Source organism: Acipenser ruthenus, chromosome 58 (assembly GCF_902713425.1).
Source record: "Acipenser ruthenus chromosome 58, fAciRut3.2 maternal haplotype, whole genome shotgun sequence".
In the NCBI taxonomy this organism is placed as follows: domain Eukaryota; kingdom Metazoa; phylum Chordata; class Actinopteri; order Acipenseriformes; family Acipenseridae; genus Acipenser; species Acipenser ruthenus.
In genome coordinates, this window is record NC_081246.1 from 3,275,985 (window position 1) to 3,302,505 (window position 26,521).

Here is a 26,521-nt window from a genome sequence, read left to right on the forward strand (position 1 = left end):
TGCAGAAATGAGTTACTAAACTGTAGAAGTGTGCTGAAGATTCACATTTTTGGTAATTCCAGCTCAATTTATCCTAACCACTATGCCAATGGCTTGCAAGTTGCAACATAACTGTCCTTGCTGCTGTGACCCTGCTAGATGTGCACCCACTATCATGCCACTTTCAAATGCTGCTAGATCTTTCCCTTTCCCAGTTTCTGGTAGGCTGTTTGCAGTTGTGCTGCTCCCACAGCTTTATAGTGGTGCTGGGATCACATGTCTCATCAATGGGTGATGCCAAATCCAGTCAGGTTGCTAAGTGTACCCAGAAGAAACATTTCAATACAGCACTTGCATGTAAACCTGATCTTATACTTTTATTCCTCAAAGCGATATTAACCGGACTGTGTTAATAATCAGGCATTTGTCTTTATTGACACCCATTATATTCTGCCTGGCAAATTTCAATGTCATGATAATAAAAGGAGGCTGGTATTAACAGGAGTGATATTAAGCAGGTTTGACTGTATTCTCATCAGAGTTCACTCTAGGAGTTGGTCATGGTTATGAGGGGAAGCCCTGCAGAAGAGTGAATGTGTAAGAATGCTTTAAAATAACCGTGATTTCTTTTCTTTCCCTAGCTGGTAAAGGAAATCCCACAGGAGGGACTCCATTTCCCTGTGCTGATTGTGGAAAGAGATTCAGTTGTTTATCACAGCTGGAAATTCACCAGCGTGTTCACACAGGAGAGAAACCTTATCACTGTAATGACTGTGGGAAGAGATTCACACAGTTAGGAAGTCTTCAATCACACCAGCGCATTCACACAGGAGAGAAACCTTATCACTGCACTGAGTGTGGGAAGAGTTTCACACAGTTAGTAAATCTTCAATCACACCAGCGCATTCACACAGGAGAGAAACCTTATCACTGCACTGAGTGTGGGAGGAGTTTCACGCTGTTGCAAAATCTTAAAATCCACCAGCGAGTTCACACAGGAGAGAAACCTTATCACTGCACGGAGTGTGGGGGGAGTTTCACCCTGTTGCAAAATCTTAAAAGACACCAGCGCAGTCACACAGGAGAGAAACCTTATCACTGCACGGAGTGTGGGAAGATATTCAGTCGTTTATCAAGCCTCACAAGACACCAGCACAGTCACACAGGAGAGAAACCGCATCGCTGTTCTGATTGTGGGAAGAACTACGGTCGTTTATCAAGCCTTAAAAGGCACCAGCACAGTCACACAGCAGAGAAACCTCATCACTGCACTGAAAATGGGAAGAAGTCCAGTCATTTCCTGGGTTTTGAAGGACACAAAATAATTCACAGAATTTCAGCCACTTTAACACCAGGAGTAAGTCTGACTAAAATACAGAAATATTTACTGAAAACAAAATAATAAAACTTGCTTGATTAAAGCGTTACTCCTAATCACTTCAGATCAAAAACGTTTACTCACGGATGGAAAATATGAACCATTACATCTTGTTTGGGTCCATTCATCATGTTGTTGACCATTCTGATTTTGTTATGTCACATTAGCAATCTGAAATATTAATTTTGTCTCCTGCATTGCTGAGTCACTCAGTTTGAACATTAGGATTATTATATGTAACTCCCCATTGGTGACCAAGTCTCCAGTTCTTTCAAGTCAATTATTAGTTGTTTATTTAGCAGATGCCTTACAGAGGCGACTTACAGAGGCTAGGGTGTGTGAACTATGCATCAGCTGCAGAATCACTTACAATTACGTCTCACCCAAAAGACGGAGCACAAGGAGGTTAAGTGACTTGCTCAGGGTCACACAATGAGTCAGTGGCTGAGGTGGGATTTGAACCGGGGACCTCCTGGTTATAAGCCCTTTTCTTGAACCACTGGACCACACAGCCTTCTATCAATGCTAAGCTGTGGTCATTTCTGAACTTCACATCTCAAATATAGTTTTGTTGTCGACAGGCTCTGACTGCAATATAACAACCCCTGTGACGGGAGGTTTGTGCTGGCTATCGGGCGCATGTGTGATCCTGCGGAGGGGGATCGCCTGCCAATCATGCTGATGACACAAAGAGGAAGCTCTGACCGGAGAATTGTCAGAGACGCCTACGGACGGAGAATAAAAAGAAACTGCCGGTTCCGGATACAGCAGCTGGTAGAGAACCAGAAATCAGCAGAGAGTCGGAAATCAGCAGAGAATCGGAAATCGGCACTGAGTCAGAAATCAGTAGAGAAACAGAAAAGCAGATATGGCTGAAGATGCCATCTATACTATAAGTTATCACATACCCATGCTGCTAAAGTAGAGTCCCTGGGACGTTATTTATTTTAGCTCATGGGGGATCTGGGCAACCCCACTGAAGTATTGAGGGAATAGGAGAACATCACATAATCCCGTACCTCGCAGGTTAGCGGAGGTGGCGAAACCCTGCTTATAGCAGCACTTTTCTTTGTAGTTTTGTTTGTGTTTTATTTTCCTTTTTTTCTTTCATCGTTTGGCTTTGAACTTTACGTTTGCTTTCTAGCATTTGCAAACCATATTGTAATGTATGCATATGGTTTATTTTCTGAACTGTGCAGCGTGTTCAGTGGTGAATGTCTATCTTTTAGCTTGCTAACCTGTTGGGTTGGGTTAGTTATTTTTACATGATTACACTTGGCTGCCAAAGAACAGGAACAGTGTGCCTCGGACTGGATGGGTTGGCAATTCATTCCAGGGGAAATCGGAAGTCGGCCATCCAGAAAGGGAGCGGAGTCACAATACCAGAAGTCATCGCCTTAATGCGGTCGGTGATGTGGCAATCGTGGATTGGAGGAAAAACGATTGCACTCTCTACCGAAGGGGCCGTGACTGAGGGTATATCAGGGGATGTGGCAGAGCAATCTTCCTTTTGTTATGGTTGTGAAAAGACCTGTAAAGTACGTGCGAGTGAAAAATAACTGTGTTTTCTATAACCTCTGTCTATTAATTGTCACATTTGTAATTTATAACTAAAATTCGGGAGCTGTCACTATCAGCCAGCACCAACCCCGAGCTACACTGCACTACTGTTTCACTGATTGCTGTGTAATTCACCACTTGCACTAGGAGCTCTCGCTGTTGGATATTGTGATCGTGTGTGTATATTATTATTTCAGGACTGAACCCCGTGGTTTTAACTGTGCCATACACATCGTTGTGTAGGGCCAGTTATTTTATTATTTTTCCTTCAAGCAACCATTCAAGTAAAAGAGCTGTTTTTCACTGTGAACTGTCTTGTGTCTGTTATTCCTGAGCACTGCAAACCACTGTGCCACATACTGTTATTTACAAAAACATAGATAAAACACTGATCTGATTAAACTGTTAACACTGAACATTAGTAAACTTACTGAGTAAATTCTACACATTTTAAAAGAAGCAACATCAATCTTTTCAGTTTTTTGTGTTTCTGTTTTTTGCCCTGTAGTCACCACCGCCCTGCTATTTAAATATGTAAATTTGCCATGTGCGCTTAACGCTCAGTCAGAAGCTGGCTGAGTTTTATAGAATTAAACTCGTCCAGCAGAAAGGAATCGTACACCAGTACGGCTGTGGTTTTATTTGAAAGGAGATTCAACAGTGTTGATTCGATTGCTAAGTCGCAAAGTACTACAAACTGGTAAAAAATGGCGTTGTACGCCATTACAGGAGTTTTCTTACCCCAGTTTGAAAACCACTGCTCCAGAACAATGAAAAGATTAGGAGGGGGGAGGATTTGATTGATTGCCTTGCTGTCTGAACTGATATAAGTTACAAATAGAAACAATCCCAATGGTGTATATACAGTTATGGGGTAATGGGGATTCTCCAGGTGTAGATGTTTGCCAGTCCATGTTGGAGTCTGGCAGGTTCCATATGCGTGCTTCTGTATGTCTTGTTGCTCTACAGTAATACATGAATGATAAGTTAGGCAACAGCGGTTTATTTGTTCTTTTTAAACTCCTTTCCATTTCCTGTCTGCTTCGTTCTGCTGTACCACACTTTATTTAGTCTCTTTGCTCATGTGTGTTTTGTATTGGTGTTGTTGTCTGGACATGTTTGTGTATTGCTGTTGATTGAGTTGGATAAGAGGCTGCTTTCTGTTTGTTCTGTGTAACCTTCCTCAGATGAGGTGGAATCATCCCCAACACAAAACAAAGACAAATGACAGTCAATTATTTATCAAATAAATGATGTCAATATTATGATTAAGTGTCGATGTGCTAAATGGGTTGTACCAGGACAAATCACCCTGAAGAATATTAGATTTAACACCACCAGCTCCGATTTAGGGTTGTTGATGGCAAAAAAATATGCGGAAAATATGCAAAAATAATTTGATAATATATTTTACTGTTAAATTGCATAGAAAACATAGCGCTGTAGGAGCCAACATGGCTAATCCAGAATCTACGCAGAATTATCTCTGTGAACACACCCTGGGATTAGGGTGTTTCTGTAGCACCCAGACACGCCTACTGCTAGCGACACTTTCATTTAATTCCAGGAAAATGCAGGGTGGTCAAACGTTTGTTTGTTTTTTTGTTGTTTTTTTAAAAAAAAGAGTTCCCAAATGTTGTTGGCCAGCTGCCAGGCTCCTTGCAAACCGCAGCCCAATTAACTCGACACATCCTCAACTCAACTGCCAGTGTCAGTCGCGCACTGTCTGAAATAAACCTTGAAGCATCCCACTTACTTCAAATGCAAAAAGGGGATGAAATGCATTTTAATTTGCAGCAAATCAACGTGTAAAAGGGGCTAAATAAATACTCATTACTGTGGTATGATTTTAGCCGAGGCACGCGCCTCGGGTGCCTGCCTACGGCCTTGCAAACAGGTTATTATCAATAGCTCATGGATATAGAAGGCTTCGGCTGGACACGCCCATGGCAGCAGCAGTATGCAACCCGGGCGGCCATATTGCCTAGGTAAGGAACCTCATTCTCTATAAGGCAACACATAGGAGTGGAGACAGAGAAGAGGTGTTTAGTTGTGGTTTAAACTTTGACTTGTTCCAGTAATACAGTCACTAACATTACGTGAAGATATTGATTTACGAAACGGCTGTGTTTTGATTGTTAAATAAAACCCCAGATTGAAGGGGGGTAATAGAGGAGGTCTGACAGCTAATGAACAGCTTAGGAGACTGACTTTTTTACAACCCCCCCCCCCCCCCCCCCCCAAGGCTTTTTGATTTTGTCATATTACTAAATAAAATAAATACACCCGACTATTTCGACTCTATCCTCATGATTGACTTTTTTTATAGTGAAGTATAACTACCATAGATATAAAAAGGTTCTATATCTATGATAACTACTAATATGTCATTTTTTTCCCAAAAGTAATAAGTTATAATACTTTATAATACAAATACTAATTTATTTATTTGGAATGGTGGATTACAATTTGATAGACAATCAAAACAAACCCGAGATGACATTGCTTCCATATCTATTTTATCATTTACAAACAAACCGAAAAGTGTTTCCTATTCCCTTTAAAGGTCTGCATCTCCTCTTTCCAATGACGTATCGCAAGCAGAGCTGTCTCTCACAGTGCCTGAGTAAAAAGATTTAAAGGGCCTGGTCACCAGCGGGACATTGAACATTGGTATTAAACTGCAGTTACAAAGTGATTTTATTAAATGTAATCTTAAACAGCACTTACAATGCGATTCTGCATCTCTGTTGAAAATATCACAAAAATGTTGTTAAAAAGGGCAATTTGCATTTTATTGTTACAAAACACACTGCTCAGATGCCAGTGTTGCTAACAGAAAAACTAATTATAATCCTTAACACTTAATTCATGAAACACAAGAAAGTAATAAACCTGATAATCAATATATATTTTGATTTTTTTTTTTAAATCAATCTTCATTTAACAGAAACGAAAGCTTCACGCATATTGTTTTAAATTCTGCTAGATGTCACAGAGCGCTAACATAATGAAATTGGAAATACCAAACCCAGTAAGAGCTTTTCGATGAACAACCCCAAGCAAAATAATGACAATCCAGCATTTATTTAAATAATAAAAAAGAGCATACCAGGTACGTCCAACAGCTAGGGTTTAAGCGTTATTTATTGCTGCACTCACAGTATACAGTATATTTAAATGCTCATTCACCTTGTATTACAGACTGACACGTTTGGTATGCATTCTGGGACCTGTAGTTCAAACTGGATATATAGATATATATATTTAAGGATCTCAAATCAATCATAATTTTCAAGCATTCAAAATTCTAAAAGGTATTAACAATGTAGAACCAAAGAACTTTTTTGACCTGAAAAAAGAAACAAGGACAAGGGGTCACAAATGGAGATTAGATAAAGGGGCATTCAGAACAGAAAATAGGAGGCACTTTTTTACACAGAGAATTGTGAGGGTCTGGAACCAACTCCCCAGTAATGTTGTTGAAGCTGACACCCTGGGATCCTTCAAGTTGCTTGATTGGATTCTGGGATCAATAAGCTACTAACAACCAAACGAGCAAGATGGGCCGATTGGCCTCCTTTCGTTTGTAAACTTTCTTATGTTCTTATGTCCTTGTTGAAAAACAAAGCTGGAATGCAGTTGTAACGTGTAGAGTTGCAGGATGTAGCGGCGAGGAGTCTTCTTCAGGATGAAGATACGTACGATGCTTGAATGGGTCCCCATTGCAAGCGAAGGCTCAATGGTTACTTCATGGCGAGATGAGTCCGAATCCAAGAGTCCAAACAGAACAAGTTAATACATGTTTCTCTTTAAATATAGCGCCCAAGGAAGAGTTTACTTTGGTGATCCAATCACTTCCGGGTAAGACCAGGAAGCTAATCCCTGACCGAAATCAGTCCTTTCATTTGGCTTTCAAAGTTTAAATGACACTTTCTTTTACACAAGCAATGTGTGTCATTAACACGGGGAGCGACCCTCCTCCATGGAGAGAAAGAGAGAGAGAGAGAGAGAGAGAGAGAGACCAGGATTCAAAGCATTTATAGAACAAAACTAGTTATATTGATCATAGAATGATAAAAATGTCAGTTTCATTCTCCTAACTAAATTACTGTTACAAGCATGTTAAACACGTTATAAAATAATTAAAGTAAAATAATGTAAGAATTATTTTCACTTTAAACTTCATTGAAACACAATAAACATTTCAACTGTATTTGGGTAACATACTTAAACAACTCTTAAACTTGTGTACGCAAGATTTGTTAAAATGCTTCTAAAACCAATTTAAATCAGATATTACTTGTTTGTTACGTTTCAATCTGATAGTTTTAGTAAATCTAAAACCCTGAGATTGTTAAACAAGTTCACATTATGCCCTTGTAAAGGTTTGTTTTTCATTAAACTTTTAAAATAAGGACAAACGTTCCATGTTTCATGGTAACAATTCAAGTCATGGGAGAAAGTCATGGCACCTCGTAACCACCAGGTGTCGTACTTCTTAACCCTTTATAGGAAGAAAATGGTATATTGGCTTTCAGACAGACATTCTTAATTAACAGATATGAATCAGCTATCAAGAAACAGCAAGTAATCAAAACTAAAACCAGTTTAGATCTGTACAACCCCATTACTAATATCTAGTCCTTTGAATTATACCTAGAATGTTATGGGAGAAGGTTGGGGGAAGGCAAACTTAATTAACATCACAGTATCTTAAGCCTCATAGTTTCAGATTTCAAATGTCATTTTTACAAAGTACATTCAATTACAACTATGAATTTCTCCCACACCGTATGGGTTGAATATACAGACTTCTCAGGGGTTGGAGGCACTCGGCTTCACCTCGTATCACACAACGCCCCGAAGCGTCTGTATATTCAATGTACACAGATACCCTCTCAGCATTATTGCATACTAGAAATGTACTTTATAATGTAACGGCTTCAGAACAGTTTACTATTGATAGATCTGTATCATCTGTAGACATTAACCACAGTTTTTATATTAAGATGCTGTTTAAAAACTGGAATTTTGGAGTGCAGGTGTACACACACTCACATTCTGCCTAAACTTTCACAACTTGCAATTGTGTCTTTAAAGAGAACAGGAAGACATCCAAGACTTCCCACAGCGTGTTCAGCGATAAGGTTTCTCTCCTGTGTGAATTCACGGATGTATTTCAATGTGTTTGACTGACTGAAACTCTTCCCACAGTCAGCACAGACATTTGGTTTCTCTCCTGTGTGGATTCGCTGGTGTATCTGCAAGCTGTCTATGAGGCTGAAATTCTATTCAAAATCAGAACAGTGATAAGGCTTCTCTCCAGTGTGGATTCGCTGGTGTCTTTTCAAATTGCTTGACAGGCTGAAGCTCTTCCCACAGTCAGCACAGACATGTGGTTTCTCTCCTGTGTGGATTCGCTGGTGAAGCTTCAGGTTTTGTAAATATCTGAAACTCTTCCCACAGTCAGCACAGACATGCAGTTTTTCTCCAGTGTGGATTCGCTGGTGAAGTTTCAGGTTTTGTAAATCTCTGAAACTCTTCCCACAGTCAGCACATTCATAAGGTTTCTCTCCAGTGTGAATTCGTTGGTGTTTGTTCAAATATCTTAACTGACAGAAACTCTTCCCGCAGTCAGCACAGATATACTGTTTCTCTCCAGTGTGGATTTGCTGGTTCAATTTAAAGTTGCCTGACTGTCTGAAACTCTTCCCAGTCAGCACAGTGATATGGCTTCTCTTCTGTGTGAATTAACTGGTGGTTTTTAAGATGTGCTAACCGATTGAAACTTTTCCCACATTTACTACACAGATGCGGTTTATCTCCTGTGTGGATTTGCTGGTGTATTTTTAAACTGAATGGCTGACTGAAACTCTTCCCACAGTCAGCACAGACATTTGGTTTCTCTCCAGTGTGGATTTGCTGGTGACGTTTCAGGCTTTGTGACCATCTGAAACTCTTCCCACAGTCAGCACAGACATATCGTTTCTCTCCAGTGTGGATTCGCTGGTGAAGTTTCAGGTTTTGTAAATCTCTGAAACCCTTTCCACATTCTGTACAGGACAGAGAGTCCTGCAAGCTGCTTCTTTTAAAATGGTTACCCTCCTCTTCAACATGGACAGGGTCTAGTTCAGGAAGCTCCTCTTTAATGTGGACAGGCTCCATCTCTGAATCCTGCCTTTCACAAGGATAACCCAGCTGTACCTTCAGAACTCGCAGGTGGTGTTTCACGGTGCTGTGGTGTCTGAAATCTGCCCCGCATTCATGACAGTTATATGGAGTCTTTCCAGTGCCTGTTAGCTGCTGTCCGTTCAGGATTCCTGACTCCCTGAAAGTCTTCACACATCCAGCACAGTGATGCAGAGTCTTTCCAGGAGATGTTTCAAGGTTTCCTTCAGGATTAAAACTCTCCCCACATCCAGGACAAGGAAGATAGCCCTGCAGGCTGCTTAAGGGTTTAGAATTGAGAATAACCCTTTGAATACGGACTGATTCTAGTACAGGACTCTCCTCTTTAATAGGGACTGATTCTAGTACAGGACTCTCCTCTTTAATATGGACTAATTCTACTGCAGGACTCTCCGATTTAATATGGACAGGCTCCATTGTTGAATCTTCTCTTTCACAAGGATAACCCAATATTGTCTTCTGAACAAATTTCCTAAAAAAAAAAAAAATTCAACCTGTTACAATCCCTTTGTTAAATTCTATGAACTTGACTTACCAACTCCAGACTCCATTCATTACCATGTTCACAAATGTGCTGTACTGAGTGAGATGAAGGAGAGATGGACGAAAATCAAGGAAACAAAGACAGTTCTAAACAGAGAAATATTCAAATATGTTCAGATATGCTTATAAAATTACAGCATTTCTTTCACACAAGACAAAGGTTATTGTAGAAAAGTTTGACAGATTTGATAATTTAGTTTCCTCTTAGTACAATGAAAGATTTGCATGTATACTTTTTGGTGCTTGTAAGCACCCACAGAACTAATCATGTGGGTGGGTCTCAACTAAGTGTCTGTTAGCATAAAAACTTCGGGTGGGGATCGTTCTGGGCGACTGCAACGCCATGCTACACAGAGGGGCGCTGCATACACTCAGGAGGAGAGAGTCCGCTCTGCAGGAACCACAGCTACACAACCCTGAAACTGCAAACGGTGCTTGTGAAGGCAATGCCCGGCCGTGTGAAGCAGCAGGAGTCGTTGTATGAATACCGACTCATCAGTAGGTTAATTAGGGGATTGTGATCCCATGTGATGTATAGCGAAGGTTACGCAGTGTAGCCGGTTCCTGGAGCGGGACGCCTTGTTTACAAGGCTAGCGCTCGCCCTCTGGGGCACCTTTTATTTGTAGTTTTTGTACTGTTTTATTTTGCCTTTTGTACAGTCTTCTGTGTCCTCTGTGCATTGGTAGCGTCACATGACCAGCCAAGCAGCAGGCTGTCGGTGTCAGTGTTCACCAGCAGAGGGCGACAAAGGAACCAAAAGAACACAAGGTGCTGTGGCAATCGCAAAGACTGTGAGGCGGGCGCTAAAGGAGCATCCTCACCTGTTGTTCCTGTGTGGACCACACGGGGTGCGGTCTTTTTGGTACCAAGAGATATACTACTTGGAAGACTTACCTGTTCACCTAGAAAACGATTGCAAACTACATTTCCCGACAGCCCTTGTGGATTATAAAGAAAGTGAACAAGTGACAATTACCTGGTGAGACTTTCTGTTCCGAGACCAGATTTACTGTTACCAGCAGTGACTGGATGGAACTTTGACTGGACTCTGTTTGCTAAAGCAATACGTTTTTCCTTGCAACGAGGACAGCTCGTGCAAGCAATAGAGAGGAAGTGAAATTAGTGGGCAGGTTTTCTTTTGTTTTGTTTATTTTCATAAACGTTCTGTTGAGTCTTTTGAACTTTGTTTAAGGAAATAATAAAACTGCCTATTCTTCAACCTCACAAACTGCCTCGGTGTCACCTCTCGTGCTGCCAGTTGGCTACCACATTAAAATACAGAACATACACAGGAGGCTGTGTGGTCCAGTGGTTAAAGAAACAGGTTTGTAACCAGGAGGTCCCCGGTGTTGAGAACACTCTTAAGAGACACCAGCAAGCATACTTTGCAATAACCAAGACTAGAAAAGACAAAGGCGTGTACTAACTTCTCGGCATCAGACAAAGACAGGATAGAACGTAATCGGGCAATATTACGTAAATGAAAAAATGACAGCCTGGTGACATTCTGCACATGGGACGCAAAGGCTAGACTAGGGTAAACAATAATACCAAGACTTCTCATTTCAGAGCTAGACCTAATCTCAAGCCCATCAATAACCACACTACAGTTGTCGAGTTTACTCAATTAATGCTGAGAGCCAAGTACCATTACTTCAGTCTTATCACCATTCAACTGTAAAAAGGTATGTTGCATCCATAGTTGAATTTCTGTTAAGCAATCTGCAAGTCCAGAGACAGTGAAATCAGTGCCAGGTTTAGTCTGCAGGTAAATTTGAGTATCGTCAGCATAAGAATGAAAAGTGACACCATGATGACAAATTATCTGGTCGAGTGGTAGCATATAAATGCTGATGTAACTTAAAAAAGGATGGTGAGTAAGTAGATTCAAGAAACTGCACAGAGTCCTTTTCTTCAATCAGTTGTTAGGTTTATTGAAATATGCAGGGAGTCTGGTCCCAGGTACAGGACAAACAGAATACTCGTTCTTACAATTGTTGCATGACATTAAATACCCTTCTGCATAGGTGTCTGTCTCTCTCCTCCTCTTTCTCTGACACTTAACCAATAGAAAAGGTACAACTCATTATCCTGTTACCATATATTTCATTTAGTGTGAGTGTGTGTGTGTGATGTGTGTGTGTCTGTGTGTGTAGCCTAGTGTGACGACCTCTGAACTCAGTGCATTCTTCAGACCCCTGGTGCCTCAAAAAGGTCCATACATCTGGTTTTTGTCATCTTCCTTGTTCCTTTCTCTCCTTTTTGCCTTAGACCCTTTGAGTCCAGTGGCATTATCACTTACTCTCCCTGTGAACCTTTGGGTCCAACGGCAGTCCCTGGGAGCCTTTTAGCTCCTTTATGCTTTGTATTCCCAAAAGTCTTAGAGCCTGGCACCTTCTGGTCCACAGCATTGTTATCTTGTTAGCTTGCAGTCAATGTTGGACAAGAAGCTTGTAGACACAAGGTCTCTTATCAATTGTTAGCAGTACATGCAATTTGAACCAAACAGTCTGCTATCTGCAATATTAGTTTCTTTTCAGAAAAGAACACCAGTATAGCTCTGCCAGTCCACATGCGTAGCAAACTGCTAATCAATTCTCGATCCATGTTTTCCAACAAATGCTAAATAAGAAGCCCCAATATACAGCCCTGAGGGACACCAAACAAGTATTGGACTCAAAACCTCCCATTGGCACGAATTGCTTTCTTTCAGACATATGGGATCTGACCCAACGAACAGCAGCACCAGAAATCCCAACACAACTTTCCAAACGGTCAAATGCAGCAGTAAAGTGTAAAAGAACCAGAATGGATAATGGATAATATGATGCTAAGGATTATAATACAGTGACGCCCCTTAATGCTAGGAACAAATTTTAAAAAAACGGAAGCAGTCCTACCTGCTGGAACGAGCAAGGAGGTGCCGTTTGGGAGAAGCAGGACGGTCCAGCAGAGCAATGCATTTTGCTTCAGTTACATCTGGCATAGCTATGTACATGTTGCAGTGCCTCTGAGCAAGGGAGCTGACAAACTTGTAAATACAGCGATTAACTGTGGTTTTATGCTCCCCAAACACATTGCTAACTACCCTGTACTCAGCTGAGTAACCCTAACCCTGCACTCAGCTGAGGATGCCAGCCTAGACAGTATCACAGAGCAATCGCCACTCTTTTTCCCACTGGCACAGGAGGCAGTATGTAATTCCTTTTTGGTTGCAGATCTTCCTTTATCAGTTCCGCTATAATGCTGAATTTTGCCGTGGTGACGCAAAATGACTCTATCCACTGCAGATCTGTGAAAGAATGATGAAGCACAACCTCTTCCAACCAGCAAGATGGACAAGTATGTGTCCTAACAATCCTTTCGTTAGCCAGTGGCATTAGATAACAAAAGAGTTGCTGGTAGAGGATGTTTGGAGGTTCAAGCTTCCAAAACAAAGGGAAAACATCCACTGTTCCTAATCCAGACAGCCTTTGGAGCATACGTGGAAGATGTGTGGCACAGAGGTTTAGAATCCTATGTCTCCACCGGTTTTCAGCCATGGTGATCTGCAATACCTGTATTGGTAGTTTCATTTTATACCTCCCAGTTAATTTTTAATACATGAGTCGTAAGATAAATTATGTTAAACGGATTCAGTACTAACGACATGACACCCCGCAAATTACATTTAAAAAACAATTTAAGAACATAAGAAAGTTTACAAACGAGAGGAGGCCATTCAGCCCATCTTGCTCGTTAGTAGCTTATTGATCCCAGAATCTCATCAAGCAGCTTCTTAAAGGATCCCAGGGTGTCAGCTTCAACAACATTACTGGGGAGTTGGTTCCAGACCCTCACAATTCTCTGGGTAAAAATGTTTTGGCAAGAGTAGTAAAACACATTATTAACCAAATATGCACAGGGTATTTAGCTTTATTACAGCAGCTTATATTCACATGTGTACCCGTTTTCTGCGCATGGAAACCACATTTTCACAAAATATCACAAGTAATTTTCAAAAACAGCGTACTTTACACATAGCTAATTTACATATCAACCCCCACCTTTCTTATTCGTTTGCATGACGTCGCGTGAAAAGCCAGGTTTACTCGAGTAAAATAAACTGAGCGAATGGAAACCAAAAAAAGCATTTTACACGAGACATATTTCTCGAGCTATAAACAACACGCATGGAAAATCCACCATTGTGGTCCATAGTAAACATAAACGTGTTAGTACTGTATGGACACATTAAAAGGACATTAACACACCTGCTTTTTACAGGTTATGTACGCAAATACATTTGTAAAGATAAAAGCAAAATCGCAAATACAGAAAATAGATATTCAGTCATAAGAAACTCATCATGCAAAACGTCATGGTATATTTTGCCAAAAATGTAACCACGTAAAATCTGTACGAGAGACAGGTTCAACATTAATATATTTGTAATATAAGTTAACTGCTCTTTGTTGAACCCGCTCTTGCATGTAATTATTTACTGCATTCTCTATCTTTTGCTCTTATTTGAATTTGATCTTTGCTACTGATTTTATTGTACTTTACAACTGTTCTTATCTGTATTGTGATATTCTGTAATGTGATACTTTACAATGTGATATTTTGTAATGTGATACTTTATACTGTGATATTTTGTAACAGTTGTAAGTTGCTCTGGATAAGGGTGTCTGCTAAGAAAGAAAGAAAGAGGAGAATAATAATAATAATAATAATAATAATAATAATAATAATAATATAAAAGAATACAGAATCACCTCTCAAAAATAAGAAATAAAAAGTAAATGAATCAAGAGTTCAACACGTTATAAAAATCTGAACATACCATGAATGAGCTACAATGTGTAGTTTTAGAAGAAATTAGATAATTTTAAATACAGAAGAATAAAGGACAATAAATGAATAAATAGAATCAATACCGCGATGCCTGGAGGTTTAAATAGAAAGGAATAGTAGATCGTTACATCATTAACTATGTAGGAAATGACATCACAGCAGTGTGGCGTAGTGGTTAGGGCTCTGGACTCTTGACCGGAGGGTCGTGGGTTCAATCCCAGGTGGGGGACACTGCTGCTGTACCCTTGAGCAAGGTACTTTACCTAGATTGCTCAAGTTAAAAAACCCAACTGTATAAATGGGTAAATGTATGTAAAAATAATGTGATATGTTGTAACAATTGTAAGTCGCCCTGGATAAGGGAGTCTGCTAAGAAATAAATAATAATAATAATAATAATAATAATAATAATAATAATAATAATAATAATAATAATAGTAATAATAATAATAATAGTAATAATAATAATAGTAATAGTAATAGTAATAATAATAATAATAATAATAATAGTAGTAGTAATAATAATAATAATAATAATAATAGTAATAATAATAACACATTAATAGATTTAAATAGAAATGAGTGTAGTCACCACAGCATCAAAAGCCTATAAGCACCTCCACTGTTTGTTTTCAAACACACTTTCCGTTGACAAAGTTGACTCTTTTGTGCAAAAACTCATATATATATATATATATATATATATATATATGGTTTAGTTCATATTTTATTTGCTGGTCTGTCTATAACTTACATTTAACACAACTTAACGTTTTTAAAAGCAAAAAGTCACAATGGTGAAAGACCTACAAGCATCAGATGCATGTAACCCTACTAATTATTTGGGACTGCAAACCCTTTATTTTGAACAGTGCAATACACATTGCTGTGCATTGCCTGAAATTATTGTTTGGTCACCAGACCTGGATTACAAATTAAATCTATTTTCTGATTGGATTATCACTGTCTGCCTCTTCATTGCGCACAGCATCACTCCTACACCTGTACCCAACTAACCACATTGCCATAAGATGTCATCACGAAGCTTCACCAAGCGCTTTTAAGCAGTACTGTAGCTGGGATACCTATTCAGTAAAAACAGGACTTGCTTCAATTCAACTCAAATAAGTCACACTAATACACAGCACTCACCCTCCTTTCCAGGGTCCAAGCTTCACTACAGTACAGAGCTGAGAAATAACATGAAAACTGACAGAGCAACTTATTCAACAAATCCATACTTCAAATAAAAACGAGTGGGAAATGCTTTCATAGAGCAGGACTGAGGTGTACACTGACAGTGCGAGTCATAAACACACAGGCAGCGTTTCTCTCTGTATATTTCAAATAAACGACTACTGTTTTGACAGCGCGTACATTAGACCATAATGTGCAAAGTGGGGGGCGCGTCTAGGACTAGAGGAACTTCTGTAAAAATGTAAACTTTTTTCTTTTTAAAGGATAGAAAATATTAAATAAATACACAAAGGAAAGGTAATTAATCCAAGCTGTTACCTTTCAAATGCGCCACTGACAGTCACTACAGGACTTATATGCTTACCTTCCAGTATATGGAAGTGTAGTGTAGGATATATTGAAAAATAAGAACTGTCTTCAAAAGGCAGAGACTTGTGAATACAACCAAACAGCAATCAGCCTTTCAGAGATCTTCAGAGCATGGATCACGTCAGCTTGCAAGATCAGTGGTATCTAATGGGGTCATGCTCTGGGCTAATATAGGATGTTCTCTCCATTGAATACATCAGAAGTCCCAAGTATATCCAATCAGCACTCGGCCTTGACATTTCTTACCTTTAAGTTAATGATACATTCTAGAAGGATCTGGTCAACTCCTTTTTCAAAACTGATTGGATATAACTTTTTGTCAAAAAACATTGGAACATGATTTCATTGCTCTCTTTTTCCAACTCCTCCTTTTTCTAAAAAGTCAGGTGGACCAAAGTTCACAGAATCCTTGCTATAATATAATGCAAGTATATGTGTATATGTGAGAGATGTTTTTAACATGTAACACCAGCTCTAAAAAATATATGTCCCTCTTAGCCGTATATTATGTTACCTTTTCAGTGTGTTGTCAATGGGCCAGTTTTACTTCATATACAAATGTGTGTTAACAAAATATGGGACAAAGACTGTCTTTGAATAAGCATACAGTGGTCAGTTCAGTTAGTTTCATTTAAATTTTAAACTATAATGAACATGTTAAGTATAATAGCCTTATTCAACTGTGTCATTCTCGTAAGCCTGACCTCTTCTAAAAGTTGCCTGCTCAAGCAGGATTCAGACACCCTGCTTACTTGCCAAGACTATTGTTTTGATTAATATGAAACACCACTGAAAGCACTTCTCCAAATTCACTGCATGAAGTCAGTTTTCTCCGAAAGAAAGTCGCTACTTATTTGATAAGAACTGTGACTAGGGGGCTCCCGAGTGGCGCATCCAGTAAAGGCGCTCCTCGCAGGATGTGCCCTATAGCCTGGAGATCGCTGGTTCGAATCCAGGCTATGTCACAGCTGACCGTGACCGGGAGTTCCTAGGGGGCGGCGCACAATTGGCTGAGCGCTGCCCGGGTAGGGAGGGCTTAGGTCGGCAGGGGAATCCACGGCTCACCGCGCATCAGCGACCCCTGTGGCCGATAGGGCGCCTGTGGCTCTGCAGCGGAGCCGCCAGATCTGTGTTGTCCTCCGGCACTATAGGTCTGGTAGCATTGCTGTGGATCTGCAGTGCGAAAAATGACGGCTTGGAAGGAGCACGTTTCGGAGGACGCGTGTTTCGGAGGACGCGTGTTTCAGCCTCCGTTTCCTGAGTCGGCGGGGGGGTTGCGAGCGGTGAGCCGGGGATACAGATAATAATTGGGCATGCTAAATTGGGGTGAAAACCGGGGTAAAAATAATTGGCGACGACTAAATTTAAAAAAAAAAAAAAAAAAAAAAAAGAACTGTGACTAGACACAACTCCTCTAATTCATGGAATTCTATTAGGTTTTCTTATTATAGAAAGACCTTGGATTCAAAACTGCGGACTACAAGTAAATCTCACTTTGACTGCCAAAAAGAACCTTCCATATCTAGCACCGGTCTGCTTGCAAGCAGATAAGGGCAAGGCTATTTTTCTGTAGGTTTTTTGTGTACTAAAATGATTGAATACAGTTTACACTTTATTTGTCTAATATTCCAATCTAACAGTTCCTGTTTTTTTATTGCAGTAAAACTTTTATGTAAACTAAACATTTATATTCTTTAATTTAATGGATATTGTAATGTCTAAAAGATTTTTTGTTTAGTTGGGGAAACTGAACTAATTCTTCAATTGATTAAATTAAATGCTCGCTCCTGCTTTTACAGTCTGATTGTATTACAGTTGAACCTTAAACAAGCAAACAGTTGTTAGTTTAAATGTTATGTTTCTTATTAGATCCAAGTACTTAAAACATATTATTTCTCTTCAGAGTTTTGTCACTCTATTATTAGATCAGAATATTTTATTTAAAACCTCTATGCTTAGTAACAACACAATCAAATAAAATCAAATAGGTCTTTTTAGTTTCAAATATTGTTCTGTCTAAAAAGGGCTACCCTTTTGTTTTTGCTAATTTGCAATACCTAGCCTCCATGTTTAGTTCCCCCAGATGCCTTTCTTTCAGGGTTACAGACTTCCACGAGTGTGTGTGCACTAATAACAAAGGCACATAGACAAGGTTTTTTTCTAACATTAACACTTGATCAGTTTTCCTAGTTCAAATCCTTGTAACCTGTTCAGAATTTGCTGCAATATTATTTATGCTGGTTTTATATTCTTTAAAACACAGTACAATTATTACAATATTCTGACAGTGTCAGTTATTATTATTATTATTTATTTATTAGCAGACGCCCTTATCCAGGGAGACTTACAATTGTTACAAGATATCACATTAATTTTACATACAATTACCCACTTATACAGTTGGGTTTTTACTGGAGTAATCTAGGTAAAGTACCTTGCTCAAGGGTACAGCAGCAGTGTCCCCCACCTGGGATTGAACCCACAACCCTCCAGTCAAGAGTCCAGAGCTCTAAACACTACTCCACACTGCTGCCCTGTTAGTACTGAACTTCTGTAATATGTTCTTTCAACAATAATAATGTTATCTGTATAACACTAAATGATGTTATAACATGTATTTCTAATTCAGTTTCTTCAGTATAACAGTTGCTCCTAGAAATGGTAATATTATTTTTACTGAATTAAGTCTGACCTCTTTCTCTGTTCATACAAAATCCAGGTTTTAAGACATCCTAGCCTTTTGCCAATTATTTGGAGACATGAAGTAATGAAAGTAAAGTAACAAAAGAAGCTACTTTTTCTCATAAAACTGGAATATGTTAACAAGGCCTTATGATAAGAGCCTGCCAAGTTTGACTCCTTCCAGCAGGTGCTTTCATAGACTGCACACAACAACTATTATTATTATTATTATTATTATTATTATTATTTGTTTATTTAGCAGACGCCTTTATCCAAGACGACTTACAGAGACTAGGGTGTGTGAGCTATGCATCAGCTGCAGAGTCACTTACAACTACGTCTCACCCGAAAGACGGAGCACAAGGAGGTGAAGTGACTTCCTCAGGGTCACACTATGAGTCAGTGGCTCATTGTGTGAAAACTATCCATTGTTTTCTACAGAGTATAGAAAACTATCCATTGTTTTCTACAGAGTATGCAGATCTTTTTGAAAGGAACATATACAGTATTATTATAATTATTGACAAAGAGTATATCATATTACTTCAATCAATACAGGCCGGTTTAAATCACCCAATTCATGTCGAATGACTCAGCACGTTCCCAGCAGGATTGGAACTCTGCACCAGGCTCAGCTCGGACTGGTTCTGCAAACACCACGACAGGCCTGTGTATCCAGCGTTTTACATCACAGGTGTGGGCAACCAGGGACTTTATGTGATACCTGCAAAAACTTCAATCTTGCTAGCTGGGCTCCCATCTCTACATTTTCATTCCCATCGTCAGTGGGCAAACACATTTTAACTGAATCTGGGTCCATCAAAGAACCGCACACCCTTGCAACCGAGGCCTTCCATGCAAAAGGATCTAATGACTTACAGCACAGAAGGGACGTGCCGGAACCATCTGTGACAGCAGTTACCGAACATCTTACCAATCACAAGGACTATGATTTCCCAGTGTTATGTCTGTATGGCCAGTCTTCGAGGAGAATTTGTCATGTGCTTAGTGATGTCATTGCTGATGTCATTGATGTTGTCCCTGAGACTGGAGAGGTGGGGACAGCAACGAAAATACCCGAGGCTGGAGAGGCAGGGGTCAACTTTGAACAGCAGTGCTGAGGGCAGTGATTCTTCATGTTGTATGGCTTTGTCCACTCTCTCTAGAAAGAATCCTGCAGGTTTTTAGGCAGTCTGATGCGTTGTGTGCATTGTGTATCATTACACTGAAACCATTGCTCATCTTTTCGCACCCAGGCAACATAGTGACCATGGCTGATGGTTTTCACTTTGTGGAACACAATTGCCAGAACTGAAAATGTTTTCCTATCAATTACACTCTGTCATGCTTGAAATTGGAAAGCGCTGTATTAATTGCATTATCATATCATTTTAATAAACTATTAACATACATGTCAACCCCTAAGTGTTCATACCAGGGAGACCCCTGCTGAAAAACCTGGCGATTAATGAAAAACCTTACCCTAGACCACTATATTTTGTTTATGTTTTGTGTATGTTTTTTTGTTTCAAGATTTTTGTACATGGCTGACAGCTACACCACTCACTTAAGAGCTATGCACACCGGGAGAGAAGCAAGCGACACGAATACAGCACGAGTACATAAAAAACACAACTGGAGCTAGTCATGAAAAGACTAAAGGTGATACGGAGCAGTATGTTTATTTTCTAACGCAGCACAAGTGACATTCCAGATAGGTCATTTTTGGTAGGAATAAACGTATAAAACGCATTCATGTCTTTACAAAATCATTTTCATTTTGAAATATTCTTTTAAAAACTGTAAACAGGAGCATGTTATCATTCATGTCTTGTTGTCAACGATCATTGTGTTACTGTTAAACTTTGCTAAATGTGGACATCAGTACGTACCTCTGAATGAAATCTGTACTGTAACAATGCTGTTGCTTGTAATTGCTGTAGTAGCTACACGCTAGAGGTTGCGTCCCCACCAGTTTAATTTAATCTTAATTGTATAATAAGTAACGCTATACAACAGGGTCACTTTCATTTTTCACGTTGCATTATTTAAAAGCACAGATAAGTTCACAGTTTTAATACCGATAGCAGCATAGATGTGTTTGTGGAATTGAACAGAATCATTGAACGCCACGACCGTACCATAACAACAAAAGAGAGGGGGGGAATGAAAATAGTATGTCCTAAATTAAAAACATATTATTAGTTTTCCCAAGTGTTGAAAGCACACAAACAAAAAAAAAAACATTATCACTGATTAGCAGTTTTAATCCAGACAGAAACACAGATGTGACCCGTGTGTGCTGAGCTATATGTTCCATGTCTCCCTATTCAGTGCAATGGAACGGTCACAAGTCCCTCTGCCTAGCAATGACGTCAGATAGTTATATTTGGGGTTCAATTTCTGTAAAACTAGGACCCCTCCGAAAAATGTTAATACTCCGTCGCACATCTACCCCCCCGGGACAAAGTGTATGCGAGCGTGGTTCTTTAATTTGTTATACTTTCTGAGAGACAGGTGTATAAAAACCCGTCTTACTCACTTCTAAAAAAAATAAATAAATAAATAAAATCATTATTATTATTATTATTATTATTATTTATTTCTTAGCAGACGCCCTTATCCAGGGCGACTTACAATCGCAAGCAAATACAAATACATTCAAGTGTTACAATATAAGTCATACAATAAGAACAAGAAATACAATAATTCTCAAGTGTGACAAACCACAATTCAATAATACAGCAGATAATAGTGAAAGTTACATCAGGATATGATTAAGTAGTGATAGTTACATCAGGATATGATTAAGTACAAAATACTACAGATTAAACACTTGGGAGATTACAATATTCTGAGGTACAGGATTAAATGCAGTAAAATAGGGGGCAGATAAGAGCAAAATAAAGCATATTTAAATGAAGGGTGATAGTGTCCCAGGATACAACAGAGGAGTTCTACAGGTGCTGTTTGAAGAGGTGAGTCTTAAGGAGGCGCCGGAATGTGGTCAGGGACTGGGCAGTCCTGACATCTGTAGGAAGGTCGTTCCACCACTGCGGAGCAAGGGTGGAGAAGGAGCGGGCTCGGGAGGCAGGGGAGCGTAGCGGAGGTAGAGCCAGTCTTCTAGTGCAGGCGGAGCGGAGAGGTCGAGTGGGGGTGTAGGGAGAGATGAGGGTCTGGAGGTAGCTGGGTGCAGTCTGATCAAGGCATCTGTAGGCTAGTACAAGAGTCTTGAACTGGATGCGAGCGGTGATCGGGAGCCAGTGGAGCGAGCGGAGTAGTGGAGTAGCGTGGGCGAAGCGAGGTAGAGAGAACACCAGGCGAGCAGCAGAGTTCTGGATGAGCTGGAGCGGACGGGTGGCGGACGCAGGGAGGCCAGCCAGGAGGGAGTTGCAGTAGTCTAGGCGGGAGAGTACCAGGGCCTGGACCAGGAGCTGGGTAGCATAGTTGGTGAGGAAGGGTCGGATTCTTCGGATGTTGCTCAGGAAGAATCTGCAAGTGCGTGCCAGAGTGGAGATGTGCTGGGAATAAGAGAGGCAGGGGTCCAGGGTGACTCCAAGGTTTTTAGCTGAGGAAGAGGGAGAGAGTGTGGTAGATTCCAGAGGAACAGAGATAGAGAGATCAGAGGAGGGGGAGGAGGAGGGAAAGAAAAGGAGGTCAGATTTAGAGAGGTTGAGTTTGAGGTGATGCGAGTGCATCCAGGAGGAAATAGCAGACAGACAGGTAGAGATACGGGAGGAGATGGTGGAGTCAGAGGTGGGGAAGGAGAGGAAAATCTGAGCATCATCAGCATAGAAATGGTATGAGAAACCATAGGATGCGATGAGGGGGCCCAGGGAGCGGGTGTAGAGAGAGAACAGGAGAGGACCCAAGACTGACCCTTGGGGGACACCAGTCAAGAGAGGGTGAGGTGTGGAGGTTGCTCCACGCCAGGTTACCTGGTAAGTGCGGTTGGAGAGGTAGGAGGAGAACCAGGCCAGAGCAGTGCCAGAGATCCCCAGGTCAGCAAGAGATGATAGTAGAATAGAGTGATCAACAGTGTCAAAGGCAGCAGAGAGGTCGAGGAGAATTAGGACAGAGGAGAGAGAGGCAGCTCGGGCACACTTAAGTGAGTTGGTGACAGACAGAAGGGCGGTTTCAGTGGAGTGAGCAGAGCGGAAGCCAGATTGGAGAGGGTCAAGCAGAGAGTGGTTGGACAGGAAAGCAGAGAGCTGGCGGTGTACAGTCCGCTCGAGGGTTTTGGAGAGGAAGGGTAGGAGGGAGACAGGACGGTAGCTCTGGAGGGAGGTGGGGTCGAGGGTAGGTTTTTTGAGGAGGGGAGTGATAGAGGCTTTTTTGAAGGCAGAGGGGAAGATGCCAGAAAGTAGAGAGGTGTTGAGGAGGGAGGAGATGAAGGGGAGTAGAGCAGGAGCAGCAGCTTGAAAGAGGTGAGTGGGGAGGGGGTCCAAGGCACACGTGGTGGGTTTGTGACCCTGGAGCAGGGAGGAGAGGTCAGAGTCTGAGAGGGGCAAGAAGGTGGAGAGGGAGGGCGAGTTAGTAGGGGATGTAGTGGGTGTAGGGGTTGGAGCAGGAGGGGGTGCGGGGGAGGGAGAGGTGTTAAAGAGTTTGCGGATATCTGAGATTTTAGAAGAGAAGAAGGAGGCAAAGTCGTCAGGGGAGATAGAGGAGGGAGGAGGAGGGGGGGAGGGTTTAGGAGGGAGGAGAAGGTAGAGAATAGTTTACGTGGGTTGTTAGTGGAGGCTTGGATTACAGATTGGAAATAAGCACATTTAGCAGAGGAGAGAGTAGAGGAGAAGGAGGAGAGAAGAGTGCGGTAAAGGTCTAGGGCAGCAGGGAGTTTGGTTCTCTTCCATTTCTTTTCAGCAGATCGCAGTGTGATTCTTGCCGAGCGGAGCACAGAGGAGAGCCAGGGATGGGGAGGGGAGGGGCGAGCGGGTCGGGAGGTGAGGGGACAGAGGGAGTCGAGGGAGGAGGTGAGTGATGAGAAGAGGGTGGAGGTAGCAGAGTCTACGGAGAGTTGTGAAAAGGAGTCGATAGGAGGGAGGTGAGAGAGAGCAGTGGAGGCAAGGACAGAGGGGGAGAGAGAGCGGAGGTTACGGCGAGAGGTGACAGTGGGGGTAGGAGGAGCAGGGAGAGGGGGGAGAGACAGAGAAAAAGAGATGAAATAGTGATCAGAGAGGTCCAGGGGGGTGACAGAGAGGTTGGAGGGGCAGCAGGCCCTGGAGAAGGTGAGGTCCAGTTGACGGCCAGCTTTGTGGGTAGGAGGGGACGGAGAGAGACAGAAGTCGAAGGAGTGAAGGAGAGGGAGGAATCCAGCAGAGTGGCTGGGGTTGGAGAGATGGATGTTGAAGTCACCCAACAGGACAGTCGGGGTAGACAGAGAGGGGAGGGAGGAGAGTAGATAGTCGAGTTCATCCAGAAAGTGAGTGAGAGGCCCAGGGGGGCGGTACAAAACAATGAGCAGGAGTTGACAGGGAGAGGTTAGTTGGACTGCATGAAATTCAAAGGTAGTGACAGAGAGGGAGGTGAGATCAGAGGGGACAGAAAAGAGTAAGGAGGGAGAGAGGAGAAGACCCGTCCCACCTCCCCGTCCGGTGAGACGCGGGGTATGGGACAGGACGTAGAGAGAGGACAGGGCAGCAGGAGTAACAGTGTTATCAGGGGACAGCCAGGTTTCAGTGAGAGCAAGGAAATCGAGCGAGAGGTGGGAGGCAAAGGCAGAGATGAAATCAGCTTTGTTAGCAGAAGAGTGACAGTTCCAGAGTGCACCAGAGAGTGTGCGGGAGGGGGGGAGAGGCAGAGAAATGAGGTTAGAGGGGTTGGAGGAGCAACAGCGGAGGGAGGGCAGAGGACGAGGACGGGAGGACAGAACAGGGATGTGAGAGACAGTCATAGCAGGACAAGCAAGACAAAAGGCACAGTAGGAGCAGTGGGGTGGAGGATACAGACCTGACTAGTAGATGGCTTCTTCCAGAGCGCTGGGAGGTTCGGATCTAGTCGAACAGCGTCTCAGCGCAGGCCTCCCCTCGCTGGACTCCCACAGCTAGACTCCCGGCTCTTTTGTTGAGGCTCTTCTGTTGGCTGGCGCTTCGTGCTGGCGCTAAAATAAGCTGCTTGAATAAATGTTGTTACCCCTGCTTGGCAAAAGAACCAACTAAACTGTGTGGAAACCAATCAAATAGCAAAATCAACTGCTAATCAATTTAGCCACTCACCTGGTACTAATCACACACAAACTCAGCCAATTCAAACACCACCTTACAATGTCACCAAAATCATCTGTTTTCTTACGCCACTCTGTATCTCAAAAAGTATTAAACCAAATGCTAACCCGTTCACAGGGTTTGTTCAGTCTGCCAAACATTTTTCAGTTTATTCCCCTTTTGAGCTGGTTGTAAAATCGACTTTAAACAGGAACTTCTTTCAAACCTTAACTATGTCTGCGCGTTACATATTAGTGAGATACACACACACAATAATTATTATTTTTAACCACGAAAAAATAAAAAGTACTCTCTTTCTTAAAATATTAATACATGAAACAAGTTGTTTTCAGTACAATAAGATGTAAGTCTATGTACCTGTTAACAAATGGAATAAAAATAATTTGTATTTAAAAACAACTTACTCGTTAATTCAGCTATGCGGCCCTCCTCTCGGTCCTTCAGGTAAAAATATTGTGAGGGACCGAAGCGAAGGTAAACCCGCCCCCTTTCCCCCCTGCCATTGGCTGCTGGGTCACTCTGTCCTGAGGAAGCCTCCGGTGATTGGACGCGCTGGGGCGCTCCTAACCAATCTAGCCTCAGCTCTGTGGAATTTTACCGTATTTACAAGAAAACAGGGGCATCTATACTCGGGTACAGTTCAGCATATTATTAGGCTTCCAAACCAGAATGACTGGAAGCCTATTATTATTATTATTATTATTATTATTATATTATTATTGGCAGCAGCGTGGAGTAGTGTTTAGGGATCTGGACTGTTGACCGGAGGGTCGTGGGTTCAATCCCAGGTGGGGGACACTGCTGCTGTACCCTTGAGCAAGGTACTTTACCTAGATTGCTCCAGTAAAAACCCAGCCGTATAAATGGGTAATTGTATGTAAAAATAATGTGTAAAAATAATGTAATTGTATGTAAAAATAATGTGATATCTTGTAACAATTGTAAGGGCGTCTGCTAAGAAATAAATAATAATAATATTATTAGGGGTCCAAGCAACAAAGTTGCTGGAGCCCTATTGTAATTGTTAGGATTACAAACCTGCTAGGAAACCGGACACTGGACAACTGACGTAAAAGCTAAATGTAAATCGTATATACATTACTTTGTTATAATCATTATCAGTAAGTCACAATTACAAATCTCTGAATCTCATGTTAAAATGTGACATTTTCCAAACAATTTGCATGAGAGAAATCACTCACTTCAAACACGCCACGTGCTTCTCCCTCTGCCTTCTCCAGCCAGTGACATCACAGGAGGGATTTCCAGCAATGGTGGATTACAGATTGATAGAGCGTGGAATTTAAACAGCTTGTTTGACATATACTGATCAAAAACGATCAAAACAAACCAGAGATTACAGTGCTTCCTGTGACAGAAAGACAACGATGCTTGCTGGCAAATCTCCCTCTCGACCTGTGAGGGTGCTAAGTAACAGGAACAGAGTACTCTGGACTACGTGGCCTAACATTTCATTCCCAGGGTTAAAAGGAAGTCGGTCATTTAGGGAAGGGAAATTATGTGGCAGCCGTGGAATGGAGGAGCGGCTGCAATCATTTA

The 26,521-nt window shown here is 41.4% G+C and overlaps 3 protein-coding genes across 3 annotated transcripts in view; 2 read left to right on the top strand and 1 right to left on the bottom strand.

Annotated features, from left to right (window-relative positions):
- LOC131724953 (oocyte zinc finger protein XlCOF26-like) overlaps positions 1-26,521 on the top strand; it is a 275,201-nt gene that overhangs the window by 214,671 nt on the left and 34,009 nt on the right. The window lies entirely within an intron of this gene.
- Positions 267-4,499, top strand: LOC117407749 (gastrula zinc finger protein XlCGF49.1-like). The gene is made up of 3 exons (XM_059017888.1): positions 267-300; positions 621-1,336; positions 1,939-4,499. The coding sequence occupies exons 1-3, from the start codon at positions 267-269 to the stop codon at positions 1,954-1,956; spliced, it is 768 nt and encodes a 255-aa protein (XP_058873871.1). The 3' UTR covers positions 1,957-4,499.
- On the bottom strand, positions 5,172-25,421 carry LOC131724960 (zinc finger protein 239-like). Its single transcript, XM_059018133.1, has 2 exons — positions 25,366-25,421; positions 5,172-9,581 (listed from the first exon to the last, which is right to left on the bottom strand). Exon 2 carries the CDS (start codon positions 9,524-9,526, stop codon positions 8,603-8,605), a length of 924 nt encoding a protein of 307 aa, XP_058874116.1. The 5' UTR covers positions 9,527-9,581; positions 25,366-25,421; the 3' UTR covers positions 5,172-8,602.